Source organism: Urocitellus parryii, chromosome 7 (assembly GCF_045843805.1).
Source record: "Urocitellus parryii isolate mUroPar1 chromosome 7, mUroPar1.hap1, whole genome shotgun sequence".
NCBI lineage: Eukaryota > Metazoa > Chordata > Mammalia > Rodentia > Sciuridae > Urocitellus > Urocitellus parryii.
In genome coordinates this window covers 118,201,712-118,222,955 of record NC_135537.1, presented here as the reverse complement: position 1 = coordinate 118,222,955, position 21,244 = coordinate 118,201,712, and the positions used below count along the sequence as shown (strand labels likewise).

General features: G+C 54.4%; 1 protein-coding gene across 5 annotated transcripts in view; it reads right to left on the bottom strand.

The window, feature by feature from the left end:
• The window catches only part of Mprip (myosin phosphatase Rho interacting protein), a 134,083-nt gene that overhangs the window by 9,330 nt on the left and 103,509 nt on the right, over window positions 1–21,244 (bottom strand). For 4 of the 5 annotated variants that reach the window (XM_077801173.1, XM_077801175.1, XM_026408719.2 and 1 more), the window contains exons 13-18: window positions 19,182–19,291; window positions 15,528–16,101; window positions 13,147–13,263; window positions 2,584–2,731; window positions 1,622–1,739; window positions 390–549 (exon numbers count right to left, since the gene is read on the bottom strand). In XM_077801173.1, the coding sequence (XP_077657299.1) occupies window positions 390–549; window positions 1,622–1,739; window positions 2,584–2,731; window positions 13,147–13,263; window positions 15,528–16,101; window positions 19,182–19,291 (1,227 nt within the window). Of the gene's footprint in view, window positions 1–389; window positions 550–1,621; window positions 1,740–2,583; window positions 2,732–6,811; window positions 10,631–13,146; window positions 13,264–15,527; window positions 16,102–19,181; window positions 19,292–21,244 lie in introns of all 5 variants that reach the window. The other variant, XM_026408721.2, reaches the window with a different exon arrangement.

Sequence of the window (21,244 nt, the reverse complement as noted above, 5' to 3'; positions counted from 1 at the left end):
TAAGCAGCAGCAAATTTTAAGGGAATATTCTGACAAAAACAAACACAAGAATCCTAACCCTGGCAATTTAAGTTTTACTCCCCAAGGAACAGGGCATCTGACTCTCAGGGATGAGCCCTGGACCCTGCCTGGCAATGAATGAGAGGTTCAGAGAAACCACTCTGCTCTTGGTCTCAGGAAGAGAGATTCTGAACTCCAACAACTGGTCTGAGCAGACAAGCTTGCTCTGGCCATATGCAGTGAGTTTCTGGCAACGTGATGAGAACTACCAAGTGGCCGTCACTGGGTGGCCTGCAGTGTGGATGGCCACGCCATGGTTCAGAGACCCTCAGGACCACCTTCGGGGTGAGGTCTGGTCCCAGCTCAGCCTCACCTGACTTCAGGCTCACCTGGTTGTGGGCGTTGAGCTCCTGGTTCTCACGCTGGCACTGCCGCAGGGCCTGCCGCTCGGCCTCCAGGGCCTGGGCCAGGTGGGCATTCTCCAGGCACTTCTGCGAGTACTGCTCCGAGAGGACCTCTAGCTCCCGCTGCACCGACTGCAGCTCCTCCCTGGGGAGAGGGGCGCTCAGCACTCCACCCTTGATCCAGGACCCAGGCCCCTTCCCACACCCAAGGGTCAACTAGACACCACAGCAGTACAGCAAAGGGCAGGCATAACCCACTCCGTGTCCTTCCTGGTCCTCCCCCACAGCCCAGGAGTTACAAAATGACACTTCTAGGGACAGAATTCAGTCACCAACAGCAACGTGGATGTCGGGTTTCTAAGAGAACTCGGGCAGGCAGCTCTCCTGACCAGGAGCTGTTTTCAGTGAGCCTACTTCTGCCATCCCCGGAAGACCCAGTGGGTGTGCGAGATGCAGAGAACCAGCCCTTTGGTAGTTCTCGGCCCCCTGGATCCACAAGGGCCAACTTCCTACTGGTGGAACCAAGGAGGGGTCACCCAGGCCTTGGCACCTGTTAGCTCGGCCCAGCCAGGTGAGCATGGCTACTCTATGGGATGTCACCTAAACTACTGTGGCCTTGGCTCTGCTGCACTGACTGTTCCTGAGGCAGGGTCCTGGCCTTTGACATGTCCTGGAGACCTTGGCACAGTCTAAGCAATAAACAGACCCCCAAGGCCAACCCAAGGGTCCCAGCTGCGTCAATTCTACAGAGGGGGAAAGAAGATCAACAGGACTGCTCTGGAGTCTTCTCCCCACTCCCCCACTTAGGGAAAGGGAACCGGCACATACAAGGTGACCACAGAGACTGTGGTGACTTCAGCTACGTACAGCCATGGAGCACCAGGCACCAGGCACCAGCCAGGCTCCTCGTTTCTTATGAGGTGATGGAGCCATTGATGGAGAATAAATTGTGGGGTGGCCTCTACACCAGTCTGGACAAGCTGTTTCAGAATTTCACCAATTGCACCTCTTTCTTTGGATTTTAGTGATCAGTTTTTGTTTAGTACAGGAAGCCTCAGGTGGGCTGTGTCCCACCCCTGGAGAGGAAGGTGGTCTGGGGGTCCGACACCATGGCTTCTCCTAGGACCAACCCTCAAGCTCTCACAGAGACCCAGGAAGGCAGGGGTCTCCACCTGTGGGCCTCCCCCAGGGGCCCTGCCTGGGGCTGGGTGACTCACAGGTACTGTCGCCTCAGGGCTTCGATGTCCGAGTTGATGCTGCTGATTTGAGACCGCTGGCTCTTCTCTAGCTCGCGTTCCATCTCCTCCCGATGGGCATTCTTCATGGCTTCAATGGCTGTGGGCGAGGACATGGCCCTCAGCACCCAGAGGCTGGGGCTGCACATCCAGCAATGCCACTCCCCACTGTACCCTTCCTTCCCGGGGGCTCGGTAGGTCAGGACAGTGTGACATGTGAACACCACGGACACTGCACCCCTCAGGAACACACGCTCCGACAGGCTGCCTCCCACCAGCAGTTCTCTGAGGGGGAACTCCCTGCCAACTCCTGCCATAGGGGATGCGGAGGCTGACAGGAGGAGTCCAGATTCAAGGCCAGCCTCAGCAATTTAGCAAGGCCCTGTCTCAAAATAAAAAGGGCTGGGGACATGGTTCAGTGGTAGTGCCCTCTGGGGGCTCAATTCCCAGGACCGCCAACACCACAACGCCAAACTGACTAAACATGGATGTTAAATTGGAGTACGAGTTTATAAAACACACAGCTTTTCCAGAACTTTCTTCCTTGCCACTACATGATGAGTTACTGTAATCTTACTGATCATGAGGAGGGAAGGCAACACCGCACAGACGGGACGGGCTTGCTCAGGTGGTGACAGTGTCGCCAGAGAGAAGCTGCACACCTCTCCCCTCTGGTGTCTAGGCTGCTGTGGCCAGAGGGTCCTCATGCTGATGGCCTCTGTCGCAGGGGCTAGACAGGAAGGCCCAGGTCCCCTGGGGAGCCAGCGGTGCTGGAGCACTGGCTTTCAAAGGACTCCTCAAACCAGCCCCTGCCTCAGACAAAGAACACCTCCTCTCAAAACGAAGCTCCAATCCCAGACAGAATGCTCAGCAAGGGTGGTGACCGAGCTGCAGGCCCGGCCCAGGAGGTGGGTTGGACGCTGCTCTTGGTGCCCCAGCCCCACCTGAGATGGTGGCGGCCGTCTCCTCAGCCAGGAGGCGGTCTTTCTCTTCCCTCAGCTTCTCCAGCTCCCTCTGGTGCTGCCTCTGCAGATCTTCAATCTTCTTCTGGTGTGTTTCCTCCATTGCAGCAAAGCCCCGCTCACATGTGGCCTGCAGAATGCAAAAGGGGCTTATCGATTTCTCCATCTGCCTGCACTATTGTCCTGTATGATAAATGGACAGCAACCCTGCCCCGTCCAGGCCCAGTGATAACTCGCAGCCAGTGCACATCCCAAGGGGCTCTGGGGGGGCAGGCTCCTGGGGTGGTGTGGGGATCTCCATGGCCTTCCCCAGGCCACCAGGCAGCTGAGGGTGTTTACAGCCTACACTCGCCATCTATTTTCTAGAACTGCTCTGAATCCCGTTTCTTGGTGGGACTTTGGTATTCTGGGTGAGAGGAGGGTGTGAAGGGGGTTTAAACGGGGCCTGTGCACACCACTGTGAGGGAGAATTGACAGGAGGGAGGTCGGAACACACTTGCTGGCTGCAGCTGGTGTGGGGTGACAGGCACACACTTCGTGCTCTCACAGGCAGGTGACAGCTTGAGGGAGCCAAGGCTATCCTGGGGTGGGGCCTGGCTTGGGGGGGCTCTATTCCCTGCTGGTTGGTGTTATACAGGGCCCATTTCTGGGAGCTTGGGGGGAGGGCTGTCCCTGACACTAGCCATATTGTGACCTCAAACTGTTGTTTAACTTCTCAGATGTCCACTGAGGGAGTCAGAATGGACCACAGGATCCCCTTCCTGTTAGCCTGTGCCTTCCTCTTTTCTTTCTCTTTTGAAGGAAAATACGAGCTCTCAACTTCAACAAGACACGGAACAGGGACAGCCTCATTATAACCTGGCAGGACAGGGGTGTGCCACAGGAAGAGACCAAACTATCCCACTCAGCCAGAGGAAGCCCACACCTGACCTCTCAGAGCTGTGCCCACGTGAGCCCCATGACTGTGAGTGGCTAGAGCGTGCAGCTACTTTGAGCACGTAAGGGTACGCTGTGTCTAAACTCCTTACAAGATCCACTTCAGGGCAGGGATCAGGTCTTTTGCTACTTTTTAAAAATACTTTTTTGTTGTTGCAGACAGACATGATACCTTTATCTCTATGTGGTGCTGAGGACTGAACCCGGTGCCTCACCCATGCTAGGCGAGTGCTCTACCGCTGAGCCCCAGCCCAGCCCTGCTGTCTTGAATGCTGGAGGAATGTGGCCACACTGCTTTCCAAGTACAACTAACAGGGGAGGCCTTCCCCACTCGAGGCTTTAATCCAGTATCTACTCTTCCTGCCTGTAGACTCAAGAAAGGATATCAAGAGCCAAACCATCATGCTTCAGTACCTTTCCCTAAGATCTCCAATCAACGCGCCCTGCTCATTCAGGACTTTAAGTTCCTGGTCAGAGCCTGCACTTCACGGCCACAGATCTGCTGTGCTGGCCAAGGTCTTAACCACTGCTCTCCATTAAGGGGGCATCCCTCCCCCAGCAGCTCAACCCTGGAAGTCATCTGTCTCCTGGGCCTCCTCTCCTCCGGGTGCCTGAACACCACAGGACAGCTGTGGAAACCCTGGGGCCCAGCTTGGTCTGACGGGAGCCTCCCAGGGTTAGGCTCCTTGCTCCGCGCCATGTGCTTGGTTTAGTCACAACTTCTCAGGTATAGTATCTCTATCACTTGGACTAGAAGCATTCCCAATTCTGGATTTTATTTAGATTTTGGAATATTTGCATATATCAGATATCTTGGAGATGGGGCTCAAGTCTAAACATGAAATTCACTTAAGTTTCACAGGGCCCAAAGGTAATTTTGCACAATATTTTTAGAGTGCTTCTGTTTTGACTGTGACCTATTACATGAGGTCAGGTGTGACATTTTCTACTAGTCATGCTGGTGTTCAAAAAGCTTCAAATTTCCAGATTGAGGATATTTACCCTGCAGTAAGTAACCAAAAACTGTCCTTATTCTTTGCCTCTGTGTGATGACCTAGCTCCTACCAAAGACAAGAAGGGGAGCCAGGAGCAAGCACCTTCTCAGGCAGCCACGATGCTGCTCTCAGTCCAGGTTCCCTGCTCCCAGGGTCCTGCACATGCCAGGCAAATTCTGTCACTTTCTTATGTCTTATTTTGAGTGTTTTGGAACATATGAAGTTAAGGGTCAAAACATTTCTAACAGAAATACTGAGGTATCTTTAAAGACCCAGCTGCTTCTTTATTAAACACATATGTTAAAAAAAAAATTAATCCACGGCTGAGGATGTAGTTCAGTGGTAAACACTTGCCTAGCATGCATGGGCCCTGGGTTTAATCCTGAATGTGTGTGTGTGGGGGGTGCAGGGGGGGAAGATCTACAAACAATTTTAATTTTTAAGTCAGTCTTCCCTGGGACCAAGAATGATTCCTCAATGACTATGATACACAGTTGTACAGGTGGTAGGGACGCTGACCCTACGGCCAGCACCCCTAGTCTGTCAGATCCAGGGAGAAATCTGTATAAAGGAACTCAAGAGATTGCTGGGTATAAGCTCTGCATGTGTCTAAGGGTCAAGGAGAATACCATACGTGGGCTGGAAGTGCCTAGGCACAGGACGGGGCTGGGGATGTGGCTCAGTGGTTGAGTGCCCCCGAGTTCGATCTCCAGTACCCCTCACCAGAAGTGAACTGGGGTCAAAACCAAGGTCTGTGCCATTTTCTTCTCTTTCTTTTCCCTTTTAGTTTTTGCTTTGTGGTCTCAGAGATTGAACCAGGGTCCTGCACATGCCAGGCAAATGCTCTACCGCTGAGCTATACCCCTAATTCTTTTTGAAATAGGATCTTGCTAAGTAGCCCAGGCTGGCCTTGAACTTAGAATCCTACAGACTCAGCCTTCCCAGCAGTTGGAATTATAGGCAGGTACCACCATGCCTGGCAGTGCCACTTACTTTTAAATGCACACCCAGACCTAGCTGATGCTGCGCTCAGTGAAGTAACCAGAGGGTCACTGCATATGCAACTGGGGAAAACAGCCACTAAAATGTTCTCACAGTTCATGATGGTGGTTGAAGGCTTGGACCGAGCAGGGAACCTGGACTGAGAGCAGCATTGTGGCTGCCTGAGAAGTGCTTGCTCCTGACTCCCCTTCTTGTCTTTGGTAGGGGCTAGGTCATCACACAGAGGCAAAGAATAAGGACGGTTTTCGGTCACTTTCAGCACTAGAGTAAGGTATTGGGAAGCAGTCACCATGTTCTGCCAGGAAGTAGTTGTTGGCTGGCAGGAGCAACTGCCTGTGAAGGGACAGGGGGATCAGTGTTGGCTCTGCCTGAAGGGCCTAGGCATGTGTCATACATACCTGTCAGAGGAAGAGGGAAATGAGGGCACAGTTACTGGGGCAAAGTTGAGTCTAAAGGATGTCAAGAACCTCTAGGATGATGCCCAGGCAGCTATGTGCATATTGCAGTGAGGTCACAAAGTGGGGGTGGCCAGAGCATTTGGACTGCTCCACTGGCCCGGCCTGAGACACCACCTCTGTGGGCCAGGGCCTACAAGGCAGTGCCAAACAGGTGGATGTAGAGGTCAGTCTCTTTTGCAGCTACTGGGGAAGGGAACAGGAGCTGCCTAAAACTGTGGTCCAGAGAAAAGCCTTTCTTAGACAAGTGCCTACTCAGTGCTGGTACTTACGGGTAGCTGGGACACAAAAGGGACCCTTGGGGCTGGGGATATAGCTCAGTGGATAGGGTGCTTGCCTTGTATGCACAAGGCCCAGGGGTTCGATCCCCAGCACCAAAAAACAAAACGAACAAAAAAGGAAAAGAGACCCTTGACACTTGAAAATAGTCCTATATGGGAAAATCCAACTCCTAGGACAGTCAGGAAAAACGTGACTGCACTTGAAGAGTACAAGGCAGTCCTCGGGCAGATGCCTCAGCCTTGGATTCTGTGAGGGTGGAACAAGGTGGTGGGGCTGCCCTGGGAGCATGGACTGCACTCTCTTCTCCACAGGGACCCTGCCTTCTTTCCACTGGTCCTCCTTCTGGGTGGGTGATGCTCAGACCCTACCCTGACCAATGAATAGAGGGACAGAAGAACAGCATCTGATTCTGGCCATACGGCAGCCAAGAATGGAGAAATACCACCCAGCTCTGAGAGCCCTGAGAGCCCTGGCAGCCCCTGAAGCCCCCCTCCCTGCATCTGCAAGTAGAATCAATTTAGCAAATTAAGTGCTGAAGACCTTGAGATTCTCAAAGTCCCGCTGGTATTTCTCCCGCAGTGTGGCTGCATCGCCCTCCAGCTCCTTGTGGCCCAGCTCTTCGCGCATTACATCCATCTGGGCCTCCAGTTCCTGGATGCGCTCCCGCAGCCCTGTCATGGAGTCAGCTTCTCCTTGGGCTGCCTGTGGGGCAGCCCCAGACTCTGGCCGCCATCGGGGGGAGGGGGCTGGCAGGGCTTCAGGGCACTGCTGCTGGCAGAGGCTGAGGGTCTCCTGCAGGCGCAGCAGGCTCCGTGAGTAATGCTCCTGCAAGGCCCTTAGCTCTTCCTCGTGGATGGCCTGCAGCTCCTTGATCTTCAGCTGGAATCTGTCCTCCAGTGTCTGCATCTGCTGAACATGCTGCCGCTCCATGTCCTGTTTGTCTCTGACGGAGGCGTCCAGCTGGCTTAGGACCCGGCTGCGCTCGGCCTGCAGTGTGTTCTCAGTGCGGTTCAGCTGCTCTACCACACACCTGATCTCCTCCTCATACCTGCCCTGCAGGGCAAACATGCTCTCACTGTGCTTGCTCTCTGCTTCTTCCAAACACCTCTGCTGATGGTCCAGCTGGCTCACCTTGGCCTTGAGCTCGGCATTTTCCCTTTCTATGAGGGCAATCACCTCCAGATACTCACTTTTTTGCTTGCGGAGGAGCTCCTCGTACTCCTCCCGCAGGGCCCCAACCACTTGTGCCTGTTCTTGGCAGGAGGTCTCCCTGGTTTGCCAGGACTCCTTGTAAAATCGAAGTTCCTTTTCATACTCTAACCGGAGTTTGCAGGCCGCATAGCACACCTGAGCCTGAATGATTGCATCCTGAACCAGTAAGGATGAATACTGACCAAGGCCTCCCAAACAAGCACTGTAGGAGAGAGTCTGAGATGTCTGCAGAAGCTTCCGACAATCCCTTAACGACTCAGCAGGGGGTAGGGCTGGCAAAGCAGCAGCGATCTCCTTTAGGATGCTGGCTTTCTCTCTCAGCTGCTGGGCAAGCTCTTCCTGAATAGCAACAAGGGCCCCAGGGCTCTGATGGGACACATGCAAGGGTTCCTGGGAGCTGTCTGTGTCTGGACTCAGAACCTCTCCTAACAGTCTCAGGTCCCAGGATGTCGGCACACTGTCCACACTGCCCTCTGGACGCCCGAGGGCTTCTGAAACCCGCTGCATCACTCTCTCAAAATCTGGGGTTCCATAAGCTCCCAGGATTTCCCCCAACACACATTTGTGCCGCTGCAGGGCAGTCTGCGTCCCCCGCAGGGTCTCTTGGACACTCTGCAGCCTACGGTGGAATGACTCCCTCACCAATTGTGTGGCAAAGCTGAGCTCTGCCCGGACCCATGTGGCATCGGCCAGGCCTTGGGGGACATGCTGCTGCCCATCTCCTGATGAGCTGGTTGCCTCTCCTCCCAGTGTCCCAAGGTGTTTACTCAGGGACTCGACCTGGCTCCAGAACTCGCCATCCACCAGCACTTTCCTGGCCCAGGCCTCTGCTGGGGCGTCAGCAGAGACGGCACAACTCTCTCCCTCCAGCAAGCGCTCTTCCGACCATGCAGCCTCACGGAGAAGGCGAGACACGTCTGAGGTCGTGCTCTTCAGCGAGTCTGCTATTTGGCCGATCAGGGCTGCCTCCAGGGCCATCTGGTCAGAAAGCAGCTTTGCCTGCTCCTGCTCACTCAGCACGTGCTGGCGCAGAGGCGCTGCCACCCCGCTCTCCACGGAGCACCCCTCCTCCTGCCCAGCCTGGGCCCCACCACCTGTGGAGGCTGGCCAGGACTGCAGGGCCTGGATGGCACTCGTAAGTGTGCTCTCCACACTGGCCAGGGAGGCCGCATGTGCCTCCCGCTCATCCTCCTGGCCGGCGTGTGGCAGGGACCTTAGTTGTTGGCGGCAGTTTTCCAAGCATGTCAGGGCCTGACTGTTTTTTGCCTGGAAGTCCCCTAGCTCCCCAACATGGCTCTCAATACTCGTGGCCCTCTCTTGTCTCTCCTGCTCCAGCTGGGAGGCCAGGGCGCCGACCTGCAGCAGGCTGGTGCGGAGCTGCTCGCGGAGCTGCGCCTCGGTGCCGGCCCACTGGTGGTGCAGTGCGAGGAGCGCCTCCTGGCTCTGGCCCTGCTGGCTTTCTAGCCTCACGGTCACTTCCTTCAGCTTTTCCTCGGTGACGTACAGCTTGGTCTCCAGGGAGTGGATTATGGAGAGGTATGTCTCGGAGTCTCCGGCCACAGGCAGCGTGTTAGGGGTGACCTCTGAGGACATGCTCTCCTCTGAGGGTGACCGGTCCTGGCTGGTGTCTGATGACGTGCTGCTGGTCCAGGTCTTCTCAGACCCCTCAGGGTGGATGTATCTTTGGCACTGGATTGTGGAGAACCGAATTCTTTGCCTTTTAACACCAGGTGCTCCCTGGTCGGGTTTGGCTGTGCTCTGTGGATGCCCCTCCCTGTCAGGAGCATCCAAGGACTTCAGGGGCACTGCACTCTCTTCCCTGCTGGGGCTGCCATCCCCACATTCTTCCCCCAGCCCCGCTCCCGAGTCTTCATCTTCCAGCCGCATGTGGGGTAAGCCTGGAGGTGCCCCAGCGGTTGGGAGCTGTTGGCCCGAGAGTAAACCCCGGTCCTCTGTTTCTTCCGGGGTGTTCTGTGGCTCTTCCAATTCCTTTGGACACTCATCTGCAAATTTCCTTAAAATCTCTTCTTTTGCCTGCAGCTTAATTTCTGTTTCCTCTAAACTGCTCCCCAAGGCCACCATTTTAACCAAAGCCTCGTTGAGGTCCTGCTCTTTCTTTTCCAGAACTCTCTCATGTGCTTCCTTGATGTGCTTCAGTTCCTCCTCCTTCTCTCTCAGCAGAGTGCGCATGCTCTGCAGCTGGCCAGAGACCCTACGGTGTGAGTGCTCCAGGTTTTGGTAGTCAGCTTCTCTTCCTCTCAGTTTCTCCCGAAGCTCAGCCACATCCCCATCGGATGTGGCCACACGCTCCATCAGCTCTTGGAACCTCTGCCTGATGAGGTCCCGCTCATCACGGAGGCTCTGCACATGCTCAGCAAGCTGGCGGATGCTGGCCTCCCGGGCCTCCAGCTGCTCCTCCAGCTGGTGCACTTGCTCACTGCCCTCACACTTGGCACTAAGCTTCTCTTTCTGGAGAGCCTCCACCTGCTGCGCATGGCCCTGCAGCTGTTCCTCATAGGCGCTGGCCTTGTCCTCCACCTCCTTCAGGTTCTGCAGCAGTGCCTGCTTCTCCTCCTCGCAGCTCTCCAGCAGCAGCGCATAGTTCCTCTGCAACTTCTCCTCCATCAGCCGCTGGGCCTGCTCGCTGGCACCCAGTTGCTGGCTGAGGTCAGCAATGCGCTCCTGAAGCCTCTGTACCTCCTTCTGCCGGTCCCGCTGTAGGGCCTGCTGCATCTCCAGGTCCCGCAGCTCCTGAGTCTTCTCTAGCAGCAGGGCCTCTGCGCTCTTGAGCTTTTGCTCGCTGGCCCTCAGCTGGCCGCTTAGCGCGGCCTCACTGTGCTGCCGCTCCTCCAGCTGCTCACGGACCCTGCCCTGCTCCAGCTTCAGCTCGCCTTTGAGCTTGGCCAGTGCCTGCTCTTTGATGGCCAGCTCAGCGGCGGCGTTGCTGAGCCTCGCCTGCAGGCTCCTGATCTCGGCCTCGTGGTGCCGGATCGCATCCTTGGCCTCCCCATAGCTACGTTTCAGGGTCTGTATCTGCTGCGTGATCAGCTCCTGCCGCTGGCACTGGGCTTCCAGCTCACTTTGGAGGTCTTGGTTGACTCTATGGAGCCTCTGCCAGGCACCCGACGGGGAGGTGGCCACTTCAGTCTTAAAAAAATCGATTAAATACTGGTTAGTAACACTCGGGCCTCCCCGTTCTGAGTGTCACACCTCTGGCCAAGATCAACCACAGAAAAGTTCCTTGGTGGGTTTGCCTTTTATCCTTTGTACAACTTTTTTTTTTTCCCATTTAAAAAACTCCAACGAATTATCTTAATTATTATGATTATTTTTTGGTAAGTTGTTTCCAGGTAACAGAAAACATGGACAATAACACCAAAATACAGCTCTAACCGAACAGCTTCTAGGAGAAATAAACCAAACAAAACTGAGTAATGGAACACACTGAGAAGCAAAACAGACTGAAGGACGAGAGGACGGCGGGAAGCGGGACAGGGGAGCACAGCGCCTGCATCTGTTTTGCAAAACAAAAGATACACAGTTCTAGACCACAAATCCTAAACAAGCGCAGGACGCAAGGTGCAGGTAAGTGATGTCACTTCCTTCCAAGACAGGGAGAGAAGGAAGGAAGGTAACCACTCAGGAGATGTCAGTGAGGTGACATCTGGAATACTGTCCTTTGGAAAGCGTAGCCAGGCCTCCACAGTAACAGGAAGAACTAATCTCTACCTGTAAGAAGACAAAACGAGGGGGAACGCAAACCATGGAGTAAAATGTATAATGAACAAAACAAACCTTTGTGGAGTTCAAAATAAGAGAGTGAAGCATGCAAAAAAACAAAACACAAAAGAAAGAAAACTCCCCCAGGTAAAAGGCATGCAGAATGGACAGAACTAATATAATGCAAGAGAAAAAAAAAAAAAAAACATGAAAAAGAGTGAGGAGAATCCCGCCTACAATCTGGCCTGCTCAGGTTCCCTCCTGGTCTACTGGTGGGGAAGCCACAGATGTGACACTCAGTTATGTTAAGTTCCAGTTAAACTCACACTCAACGTCAAACCATGCAAGCTCCTCCCACCAGTTAGTGCAGCACCCTCCCAGCATTACACCTCTTGATGCTCAGGCCCAAGGCTCCTGCCTTTCCAGAGCTCAGGGGTGGTGCAGAGTCCCCCATTGTTAGATGCAGCAGGAAGTTAGGAAGAGCAGCCCACCCGTGGCTAACAAGGCTGATGTGATGGTCCACATCAGACACACAGCAACGTTCCCAGGTTAGCAATGTGCAAAGCCCACTGTAGTGCATTTACCACTTGACCGAAGTTGGTTCTTGGAGGATGGGGCCCGACCAAGGCTTAGAAAGATACTCTCCAACAGGGAGGGCCTGAACAAATGACCTCAAGGTTCTCAGAGTGGGACATGTAGGAGGAGGACAGCTGCCATGGGTTTAGAGTCTGAACTGGGCATGGCACTGAATGTACTAAAAGGGGCAGGGGAGGAAGGTGCAGGCATGTGGGGGAGAAAGAAGGCCAAAGGCACGTGCAGGAGCAGAGACGGTGGGAGGAAAGGCAGGAAGGCAGACCTGGGACACCTCACACAGAGGTTAGTGCATGACCATCTAGAAATGCTGACAACCAACTCACCAGACTCTGGGCAACAGAGTCAAAGGGCCCTCGGGATCACTAGGTCTACACCAGCAGGGAGCTGATGATACAGGGGGGAGGAACACTTGCTTCTTGGGTCAGTTCTTGAACTCAGGGTCCTGATTCCAATGCCACACTCTCAGCTTTCACTGAGAGCCTCAATCCTGGTCCTGTCACCCCACCCCACTCCCTTCCAGAACGAATTCATCAACAGTACCGTGGGGGCAGGGGCATGTCTTTTCTGTGCCTCAGAGCTAGCATGGGGCCTAGAATGAGGCTGGACAGTGACCCAGGCTGTTTGCCCTCACACCTGCCACCTCCCGCCTCGCATGCCCATCAGGGTGGCCACACTGTGGGTCTGGTCGTGGGCTGGGACTCTGTGGCACACACCTCTGGGGAAAGGGTACCAGGTGTGGGTTGTCAGCTTAGGACCCAGGCTGCTACCCTTCTGATTTTCACCCTGGGCTGTGGGCCGGGGTCATGGACTCCTGAAATTTCAGCCTACGCAGAAAGTAAGAAGCACAACCACTAGGCCAGTAGTGACAGCCCAGGTCTGCATGTTCCCAGCGACATGGGCAGGGAGGGGGTCTAGTTCTAGATCTGCGACTAACTCGCTAATGGTCATAAGCAGGCACCAACTTGTCGAGTGACTCAATTTCTCCAATCTGTAAAATGGGCTTGATCCTACTTTTGTGAGAACAATGGGTCATGGCATACAGATGTATGGTATTCATAAGAAACACTGGCTACTTTGAGAGCCAAAAGGAGAGATCACCAAAATGATTTCATTATAATAAAACCCTTCAATGTAGAGGTTTCAGGTCCGTTTCTCAAAATGTCACAGTAGAAGGGAAAAACAAACCAGAGCCCCCTGCATTTTCAGAATCCTGGTCTTTCTGGTAGAAAAGCTGAAGTGTGAGCTCCCCTGGGGTTTGCACATTCCTAGCCTGCCCGGCCCCAGCATGTGCCCTTCACACTGAAGCCCCTGTTTGTACTCTGGGCCTCAGCAACTGCTCTGCCCCCTACCTGGAGCACATAGCCCTCCCGGGCGCTCTGCTCACGGCCTAGGGCCACTCTCAGCTGATCCTGTAGGAGCCGGTTCTGCTCCAGAAGGTCCGAGGCCTCCTTCTGGCTCTGCTCCAGCTGTTGGCATAAAGATATTTTCTTAAGCAACGTGACAATAATAAACAAAAGCAGCCACACAGCACAGGCCCCCAGAGGCCTCCTGAAGGCAGCAGGCCTGCTACAGGTGCCTCCTTCATTTGTTCAGGATTCTGGGGTCTCCTGTTCCCCAGGGATGTGCGTATCTGGCCTATACCTGCAGTACCAGAATTGAAGCTTCCAGCTCCAGGCCACAAATGACACTGGCAGCCACTACCCTCTGAGGGCCAAGGGACAGGCTTGTCCTTCCTACCTAGGTAACCCTGGTACCCACAAACCTCCACATGCACTAATGGTTTCACCATGCAGGCCCTTCCACAGGTCCCAAGGCCTGTGCAGGAAATTCCTTTCTGAGAAGCAGGCTGTGTGCCCCACTGAGAACTACGGGCTTTCCATCTTCACTAGAAAGAGACCATCCAACAGGGTCTCTGGGGGTCCTTGGAATGATCATGTTGCCCTCCACAGGGGCCACCAGAGGTCTGAGGGGCTCCAACTTGAAATGACTGTTTGATCAGCTGTACATGATGTATGTCACATGAAGTTCTGTTTGCAAAAAGGTTCCTGTAGTTTCCCCAACAAGATGTGGAAACCATAGGGCTGGGGATGTGGCTTAGTAGTTGAGGGACCCTGAGTTCCATCCCCAGTACCCCCTCATCCCCCCAAATCTGACCAAGATGTGGAAACCTATAAGCTATTTTATACTCCTCTCACTTTGAAAAGCTGTAGTTCACTCATGTATCCATCTCCCATTTTCCCCCAAACCTTCTAGCTCCTATGTGTGCTCTGCCCTCCTGGGGTTGGTGGTCAGGAGCCAACTGAGCAGCAGGGAGTCAGTGTGCTGCCTGGCTGGGCTGCAAGAAGCAGGAAATCCTCAGTTATGAAGCATTAAAGACCAACCCCAGATCGTGAAGCCATAGACAGGTGATTCAGTGTGTGGCCTAAAGGCTAGCATGTTTTTTTTGGTAGCTTAGAGTCATGTGAGTTTGAATTATTTTATCTCATCTTGTCTGTATTATTTTATTAGCAAGTGTATAAAATGGAAAAGTCAAAGTGTTGATGTTCGTGATGACTATTAACTCATAAATAAAATACAAAACCAGAAGAGACATGTGAGGCATGCTGACGCGGTGGATGTAGGAGAAGCCTGCTGTTGAAAGGCATCCCTAAGGGGCAGGTGGAACAAAGACTTCCTTTATCCAAAATGCTTCAGACTAGAAGTGTTTTAGTTTTCAAGTTTTCATGATTTTGGAATATTTGCTTATACGTAATGAGTTCAGTCTAAACACAAAATCCACTTAGGTTTCATCTACACCTTAGTATATGCAGCCTGAAGGTAATTTTATACTGCATTTGGGTGTCTGTGTGTGTGTGTGTGTGTGTTGGCAGTGCTGCAAATTGCACCCAGCGCTTCACAGATGACAGGCAAGTGTTCTACCAATGAGTAACATACCCAACTCCTTATACGGTATTTTTGATTATTTTGTGCATGAAACAAAGCTTCATTGTATAGAATTTTCTGATTGTGGTGACATGTTGGACCTTAAAAAGTTATGGACTTTTAAGTTTTTTGGATTTTTGGACTAGGGATGCTTACCCTGCAATTTCCTTGGCCAAGGAACTTGCTAGCAAGGCATATAAATCCCTTGTGGAAAGAGGTTTTACAGATTTATCCTGATATACATTTCTAAGAGAGCATCAGATGATGGGAATACAGTTGGCTCATGCAGCTCTATGTTGGGGTCCTAGATCTGCCTGCCCAGCTTTACCTCACTACACCCCACCTCTACATCCTAAGTATCTGGTCCTAACTATATCTCCTGGGGTCTGCTGGCTAGCCCTTCAGGTCACTGACAAAGCACCCAGGCCGTCTCTCTACTTCCAGCTTCAACCCACACTTCTTAGCAATGCCTGGGCAGATCGAAATCACATGCCCTGCCACTTAAAACCTCCAGCTTATGCCTTATAATGGGGAAAAAAGGACCACCAGTTGGACCCTGCAAGTCAATCAGCCTTGCGTCCGGCTACTTAGGTCCACACGCACCATGAATTCTTCCATCTTTCAGGAAAGGCCTGCCACACCTTCCCCATCCCAAACAGGCAACCTGCTGTGCTCAGTCCCCCACCTCCACTCTGAAGACCTGTCTATGCACCCATGTCCTCTAGGGGTCTGTGGATCCTGAGGGGGAGACTACATGGCTGAACCCACAGGACAGGCTGCTGCACTAGGGGAGCTGGCCCACCATTACCTCCTTCTCCAGCAGGGATGTCAGCTCATGAGTGGAGAGTCGGTCACTTCCATCCTCGGAGGACAGGTGCAGGGGGGCAATGGGCACCTGCTTTTCCTCCCGGAGAGGAGTGGTCTCCACCTGATGCCACCGCTGCTCAATCTCCACATGGACATTCTGTGTCTTGAGGTCAGTGGCCACTGGCAACCCTGGGCTCCTATCAACCTCCATTCGCAGGGTCATGTCCTCAGCACCTGGTCCATCTGCAGTGTCCAGCATCCCAAATCTCTTGCGGCGTTCTTCCCGCCGCCGTGCACGTTCCCGCTCCAGCTCCCCTGGCTCTACCTCAAGGTGCCCCGGTTCATGGGCATCAGCAGGCCCCACAGTGCTGGCCCTTTCCTGAGCCAAGGCCTGCTGGATGGGGCGGAACTCAGCCCAGTCAAAGGTCTTGGAGCGGCCCTCCCGCCTTCGTTCACGTGCACGGCTCCTCTTCTGTTCAGGATCTGGCTCCCCTGGTTCTGTCTCAAGCTTCTCACTTGGCCTTGAGCAGGTCTCAAAAGATGTGCTGCTCTTGTTCTTTTCCTCAGGCAATGAGCTATGGGGTAAGGGGGTAACAGCATCCATCAGGGGGGCCTGAGACACCCCAGCCCCACTACAGAGCCAGCAAAGGTGAGCTATGGCCCAGCCCACACCTGCTTCACATCTGTCTTCTAGCCCAAGTGCAACTTCCTAAGTACAGCAGAAAGGAATGACCCACCTGCACTCAGCTTCCCTCCCTTGGAGAACCTAAACCTGCTTCTGACGGGGAGTAGGAGAAAGAGCCTCAGATGTTTCCAAGGTTTCCAGCATGCACCCCTTAACTGAGAAGATGCTATGAGACGAGTGTCATGGTGCCTCCATTACCAAAACGATGAAGAAGAGTAGCCCAGGGAACTCCAGTGAGCCACAGAGGTAAGAGGAGCCCAGCCACTGACCAAACAGTGACGCTGACTCTGGGGCAACCCTGTTCTGGTGATGGAATAGACAAGAACCAGCCACTTCCCAAGAAGGATTCAGAGGTTTCAAAAAGCAGGTGACATGGTCAGCTCTGTTTTAAAAGCCTACTCTGCCACTGGCATGACAAGTGTGTCAAAGACCAAGACTACCTGTGGGGCAAGCGAACAGGTAGCCCAGGCCGTGACAAGCTCCCACCACACAGTGACCCAAGGGCTGGGTGGGGAGTGGGGAGCAGGGAAAGGTAACACAAGGAGAGGTGACCAGGGTGGTAGGCTGCACAGGTCATGCTCCCTGGCACCTTGGCCTGCCCAGCAGAGGCTGGGATGAAGCTGGTTGGCCTGAAGAACTCTTGCCTTTCCCGGATTTGCTCCAAAGGGAAGATTTCTGGGGAGGCCTCTACTTGAGCAGGGGAAGGTGGGGGACATCTCCAAGGGCAGAAGCTTCTGGGCTACAAGGAAAGAGTCCCAGAGACTGCCAGCCAAACTGAGGCTGAGCAGAGCGCTCCCTGGTCTTGTCCAAGCCTCAGAAAAGAACTGGAAGAAACCTGGGGACAGTGAAGGCCCAGGGGGAGCACCCAGGAGCACCCGTGTTTATCCTAAAACCAAACAGAAAGGAGGATGTGAAAGGGCCCCCAGGGAAAAGGAAGCACTTCCCATGCCCCTGGGACCACCTGTCCTGACAAACAGTAAGGATCAGAGTGCTTCAGAGCAGCATGACTGGCAAGGGTCCAACCGAAGACCACACACACATGCAAAGGAAAATGACCCAGAGCGGGCCTTTCGTATCATGGAGTCGAGAGCGAGCTGGCTTAGGCTCCACACTGGGGGGAGATGACATGTGAGTGCAGGTGGGTGTGACAGACATGCTTCCAGAAGCTGCCTCTCCTCAAGGCTTCTCCAGCTCCAAGGCCAGTGCCCTGTGACCAGACTGCAAGACGGCAGTAAGAAACAGACTGAGGCCAGCAGCTCTGACACTGTCCCCTTTGCATCTAATACCGTGTTGGAGCTTGGCCTTGTAGTGGTAAAACAATTCAAGTTTTCCTCAGCTCATGAGAGCTGACATAGAAGAACACAAGCAAAAACAAACGGGAGGGGGGGGCGCTCTACCAACTTTAAGGTACACTAGCCTGTGAGGTCCACTCTGGTCAGGAAGACCAAGTCAGGCCCACTTTGGTATGAAAGCACAACACTGGCCTCCATCTTGTTCCCCAGAGACCATAGTCACTGCCTGGGGCGGGGGACAGGAACGTCCATGTAGGAGACCACCCCTTCCAGGCCACATGCAAGCACATGGTGTGCACAAGTGTCCTCTTGGCACCTGCCCCCAAATATCCCAACGCTGACTTTTTCTAGCCAGGACCCTCAACCTGAGCATGCAGCCCAGGCCTGGCAGAAGAGGACAGCAGGCCGCCTGCCCTCTCGCATCCACTGCCCGCCTGAGCACACAGCCGCACCATCTGTTGCGCAGCCTGGGCAGGCAACACAGGTGCCTTTCTCGCTCTGTTGTGAGGCCTTTTATGGGAGCTGGGAAGAGCGCCGGGCACCTTGCACCGTGGGCTCTGCTCCTGACTTGGAGGGCTCTTGGATGAAAACCAGCAAGCAGCAGCCCTCTGCCAAGCTCCCAAGAGACAGCAGGAGGGCTGCTGAGCTGGGCCACAACCTCCTGACCTTATGATATAGGAACAACTAGACACTGCTGGCAAATGAATGAAGGAATGAATGTATGAGAGAAAAGGGGCCTGAAGTAAGGGGGTGGTCAAGTTTCCTTCTTGTTCAGAGGGGGTGGAGTCAGCCTCTGGAGGGAGGTGAAGGTTCTGACCAAGCACAGACGTGGGAGAGGCTGCTGCAGACCACAACAGCCACTGCCGTCACTGTGCTGCCTGCCACAGCTTGACCTCTGGAGCCAGAAACACCCTGAGCCTCCCCAGCAGAGGAAGGCACGGGAGATGCTCAGGACACATGGTGGCTCTGTGGCCTCAGGTGGGCACAGCAGTGTTTGGCCAACACAGAGCCAGACCCTGCACAGTGGAGCTGTTTCCACTTTCTCTGAAAATGCAAACTGGTGGCAGGTTTCTAACTTCCAGGGCAGGAGGAGGAAGGCATGCAGTGGGTCCCAAGGGATACGAACCACAGAATGCTAACACAGGAGAGAACACACTTTTCCAGCTTGGGCTTCAGCAGTGAGAGTCTCAGAGAGAAGCTTTTCCTGGTTGCACAGAAATCAAACAGATGTCGGAGTGAGGCGAAAAGAAACCAAGGAAGAGCAAAGCTATGGTGGCCTGTGCCTTGCAGCGTTGGGACTGCCCTCGCCAGCCAGAGGACAGTAGTTAGACAGGGCCCACGGCACAGCCTAAGCCCAGGCCTGGGCCGAGAGAGAGACTAAGAAGACTCTCTGTTAAGCACAGTTCTACCAATGGGCACAAAGGTGACCTGCATGGCTGACCTGGCCAGTAAAAGAGGATAAGCCAGCCTGGGACAGAAAAACCAGAGAGCCACAAGGAGACCAAGCAGGGCCAGCCAACTATGGGACAGAAGAGGGAGGGAAGGAAGCTGTGCTGGGAGGTAGCCAGGCTCAGGTCCAGGGGAATGACAGATCCAAAACTGTAGCTCCCTTAGCAGGAGCCAGAGGGTCCCCATAAGAGGCATGAGGGGCTCCCTCAGGCATCCCCGACTATCTCACCTGGTCACATCTGGGGCAGTGGTTGGGTGAACGTGCTTCATGATGGTCTGTATCCAGTTCCTCCGGATTCCAGAAGTCATGGCAGACAGTGTGAACTCGCCCTCCTTTGTCTATACAAAAGACACAGGTGTCACCCAGTGACTGGTCCCAGGAGATGACTGCCACCTCCCACCTCCAGGGGAGATCCTGGGACTAGGCAGAGACCAGGTTCTACAGGGAGGAAGGCAGAGGCTAGCAGTCAAGAGCTGCATGGGGCAGACTCTCAGAGAAGTGGCAGACGGAGCCTTTGCCCCTACAGGGCTAGCACACATGTACTGAACTCTTGCTCTACACCAGCTACCTGTGAGCTGACGGAGGATGACAGGCACTCCATCAGGGACGCCCAGGCAGAGCCCAGGGACATGGCCTGAGGGACACGATCCCTGCATCCCCATGCAGCTCTACTCAAGCACCTTCAGAAAGGACAGGTGCATGACGTGTGGCCAGCGGCTCCCCGAGTCATCTTCCTGCACCTAGCGAAGGGAGTGCTACACACCATCCTACTGGCCACCCAGGCTGCTCAGACCCCACCATAGACACAGCGGCTGGCAGGAAGATGCCATCACCACGATGGCTTTGGCACAGGAGTCACACCAAAGATCACATGCTGGCCCAGATGCCAGCTGCCAAGCACAGATCAACTTGGTCCCTTCCTCACCAGAGACCAAGCCCCAGGCCACACCCCACTCTTCTCCAGGCTGCAGCCTGGGATGCACACTCACACCTCTGGGGGTCTCCCTCTCCACCCCTCAGGAGGGCACTTCTGGAGTCTCTAGTTACAGAGCCCCACTGTGATGGGCCTCATCTCTAGCTGACCTCTCTTTCCAGCTTCAGGACGGCACTTGCCTGATACGTGTTCTCGAGAGAGCCCATCACAGCCTCAAACGCACCACCCACCAGGTTCCAGAGCACCTGCTTCCCGAGTCAGCTCTTTGGGCAGCTCTTCTCTGTGGGCCTCATGGGCCCCCACTGCCCCCCTCCTCTCATGTCTCTTCCTGCTGCTCAGCTCCCCTCCTTCCTTCTTTGCTCATCACCACAGAAGCTACCTGACCCGTGCCCCTTTTTGCTGCCCTGCAAGTGCTGCAGACACAATTCCCTAGCGTACAGTCACCGGTTATATCACGCGGGTGCTTTCTACCGACTTAGAGCAGAACCTTCTCCAAGTAGAGCAGGATGAAAACAGCCTGTCCTGATCCAGGCTTGCAGCCCCTGGGGCTCGTGGCAGGCACGGTGGGTTGGGGGCTAAAGATGGAGACCAAGTGCCAAGATGAAAACTCAAAAGCAAGCCCCCAGTCAGAGCAATGAGGAGGGTCTATCGCCACAGAGGCAAAGTGGCCACACCTATCCACACCTAGCCCTACCAGGTCTAGTGTCCTTGCCATCACTAGAAAAGAGTGGGTGAGCTCGACTGCAGGACGCCTGCCCCAGTGCCTGCTGACCAAGACTGGGGTACTGGGGCTAGCAGGGGCCCCCACAGCCACAGCCCACACCAGGTCTGGCACTGAGAGGGATCTTGGTGAGGGGCTCATGGAGTGCTCTGCTCCTCCCACAGGGATTGAGGGGCAGAAAAACACTGCAGCAGGGCCCTGTGAGCTGCTGAGAGCAACCAAACCACACCAGCCCTGGAAGCAGGCCTCCAGTGCCACTCCACATGACGTGGTACTCACAGACCCATGTGGAGGAAAGCCGTGACGGTTGCCCAGGGGTGGCAGTGGGCTTTTAACACATCTGCCACCGGAGCTGGCTTTCCATGTCCTCTGAATTTGGTGGGTCTAAGTCTGTCCCAAAGTACCTGGTCAACTCTGAGCACAGCGACACACAGGAAGTAAGCGCAATTGAGTGTCCGGGCCCCCAGATAGGAAGGTGAAACCTGCTACAGTGAGTCCACCAGCGTCCAGCATCCTATGAGAAACCAAGTCCCAGAGCCTGCCCTGAGGGAGACAACTCTCCTACTGCCACCAATCTGAAGGCTCTTACGAGAGAAAACCAAGAGGCTTCATCCAAAGAGAGGCCTGGCCTCTGTC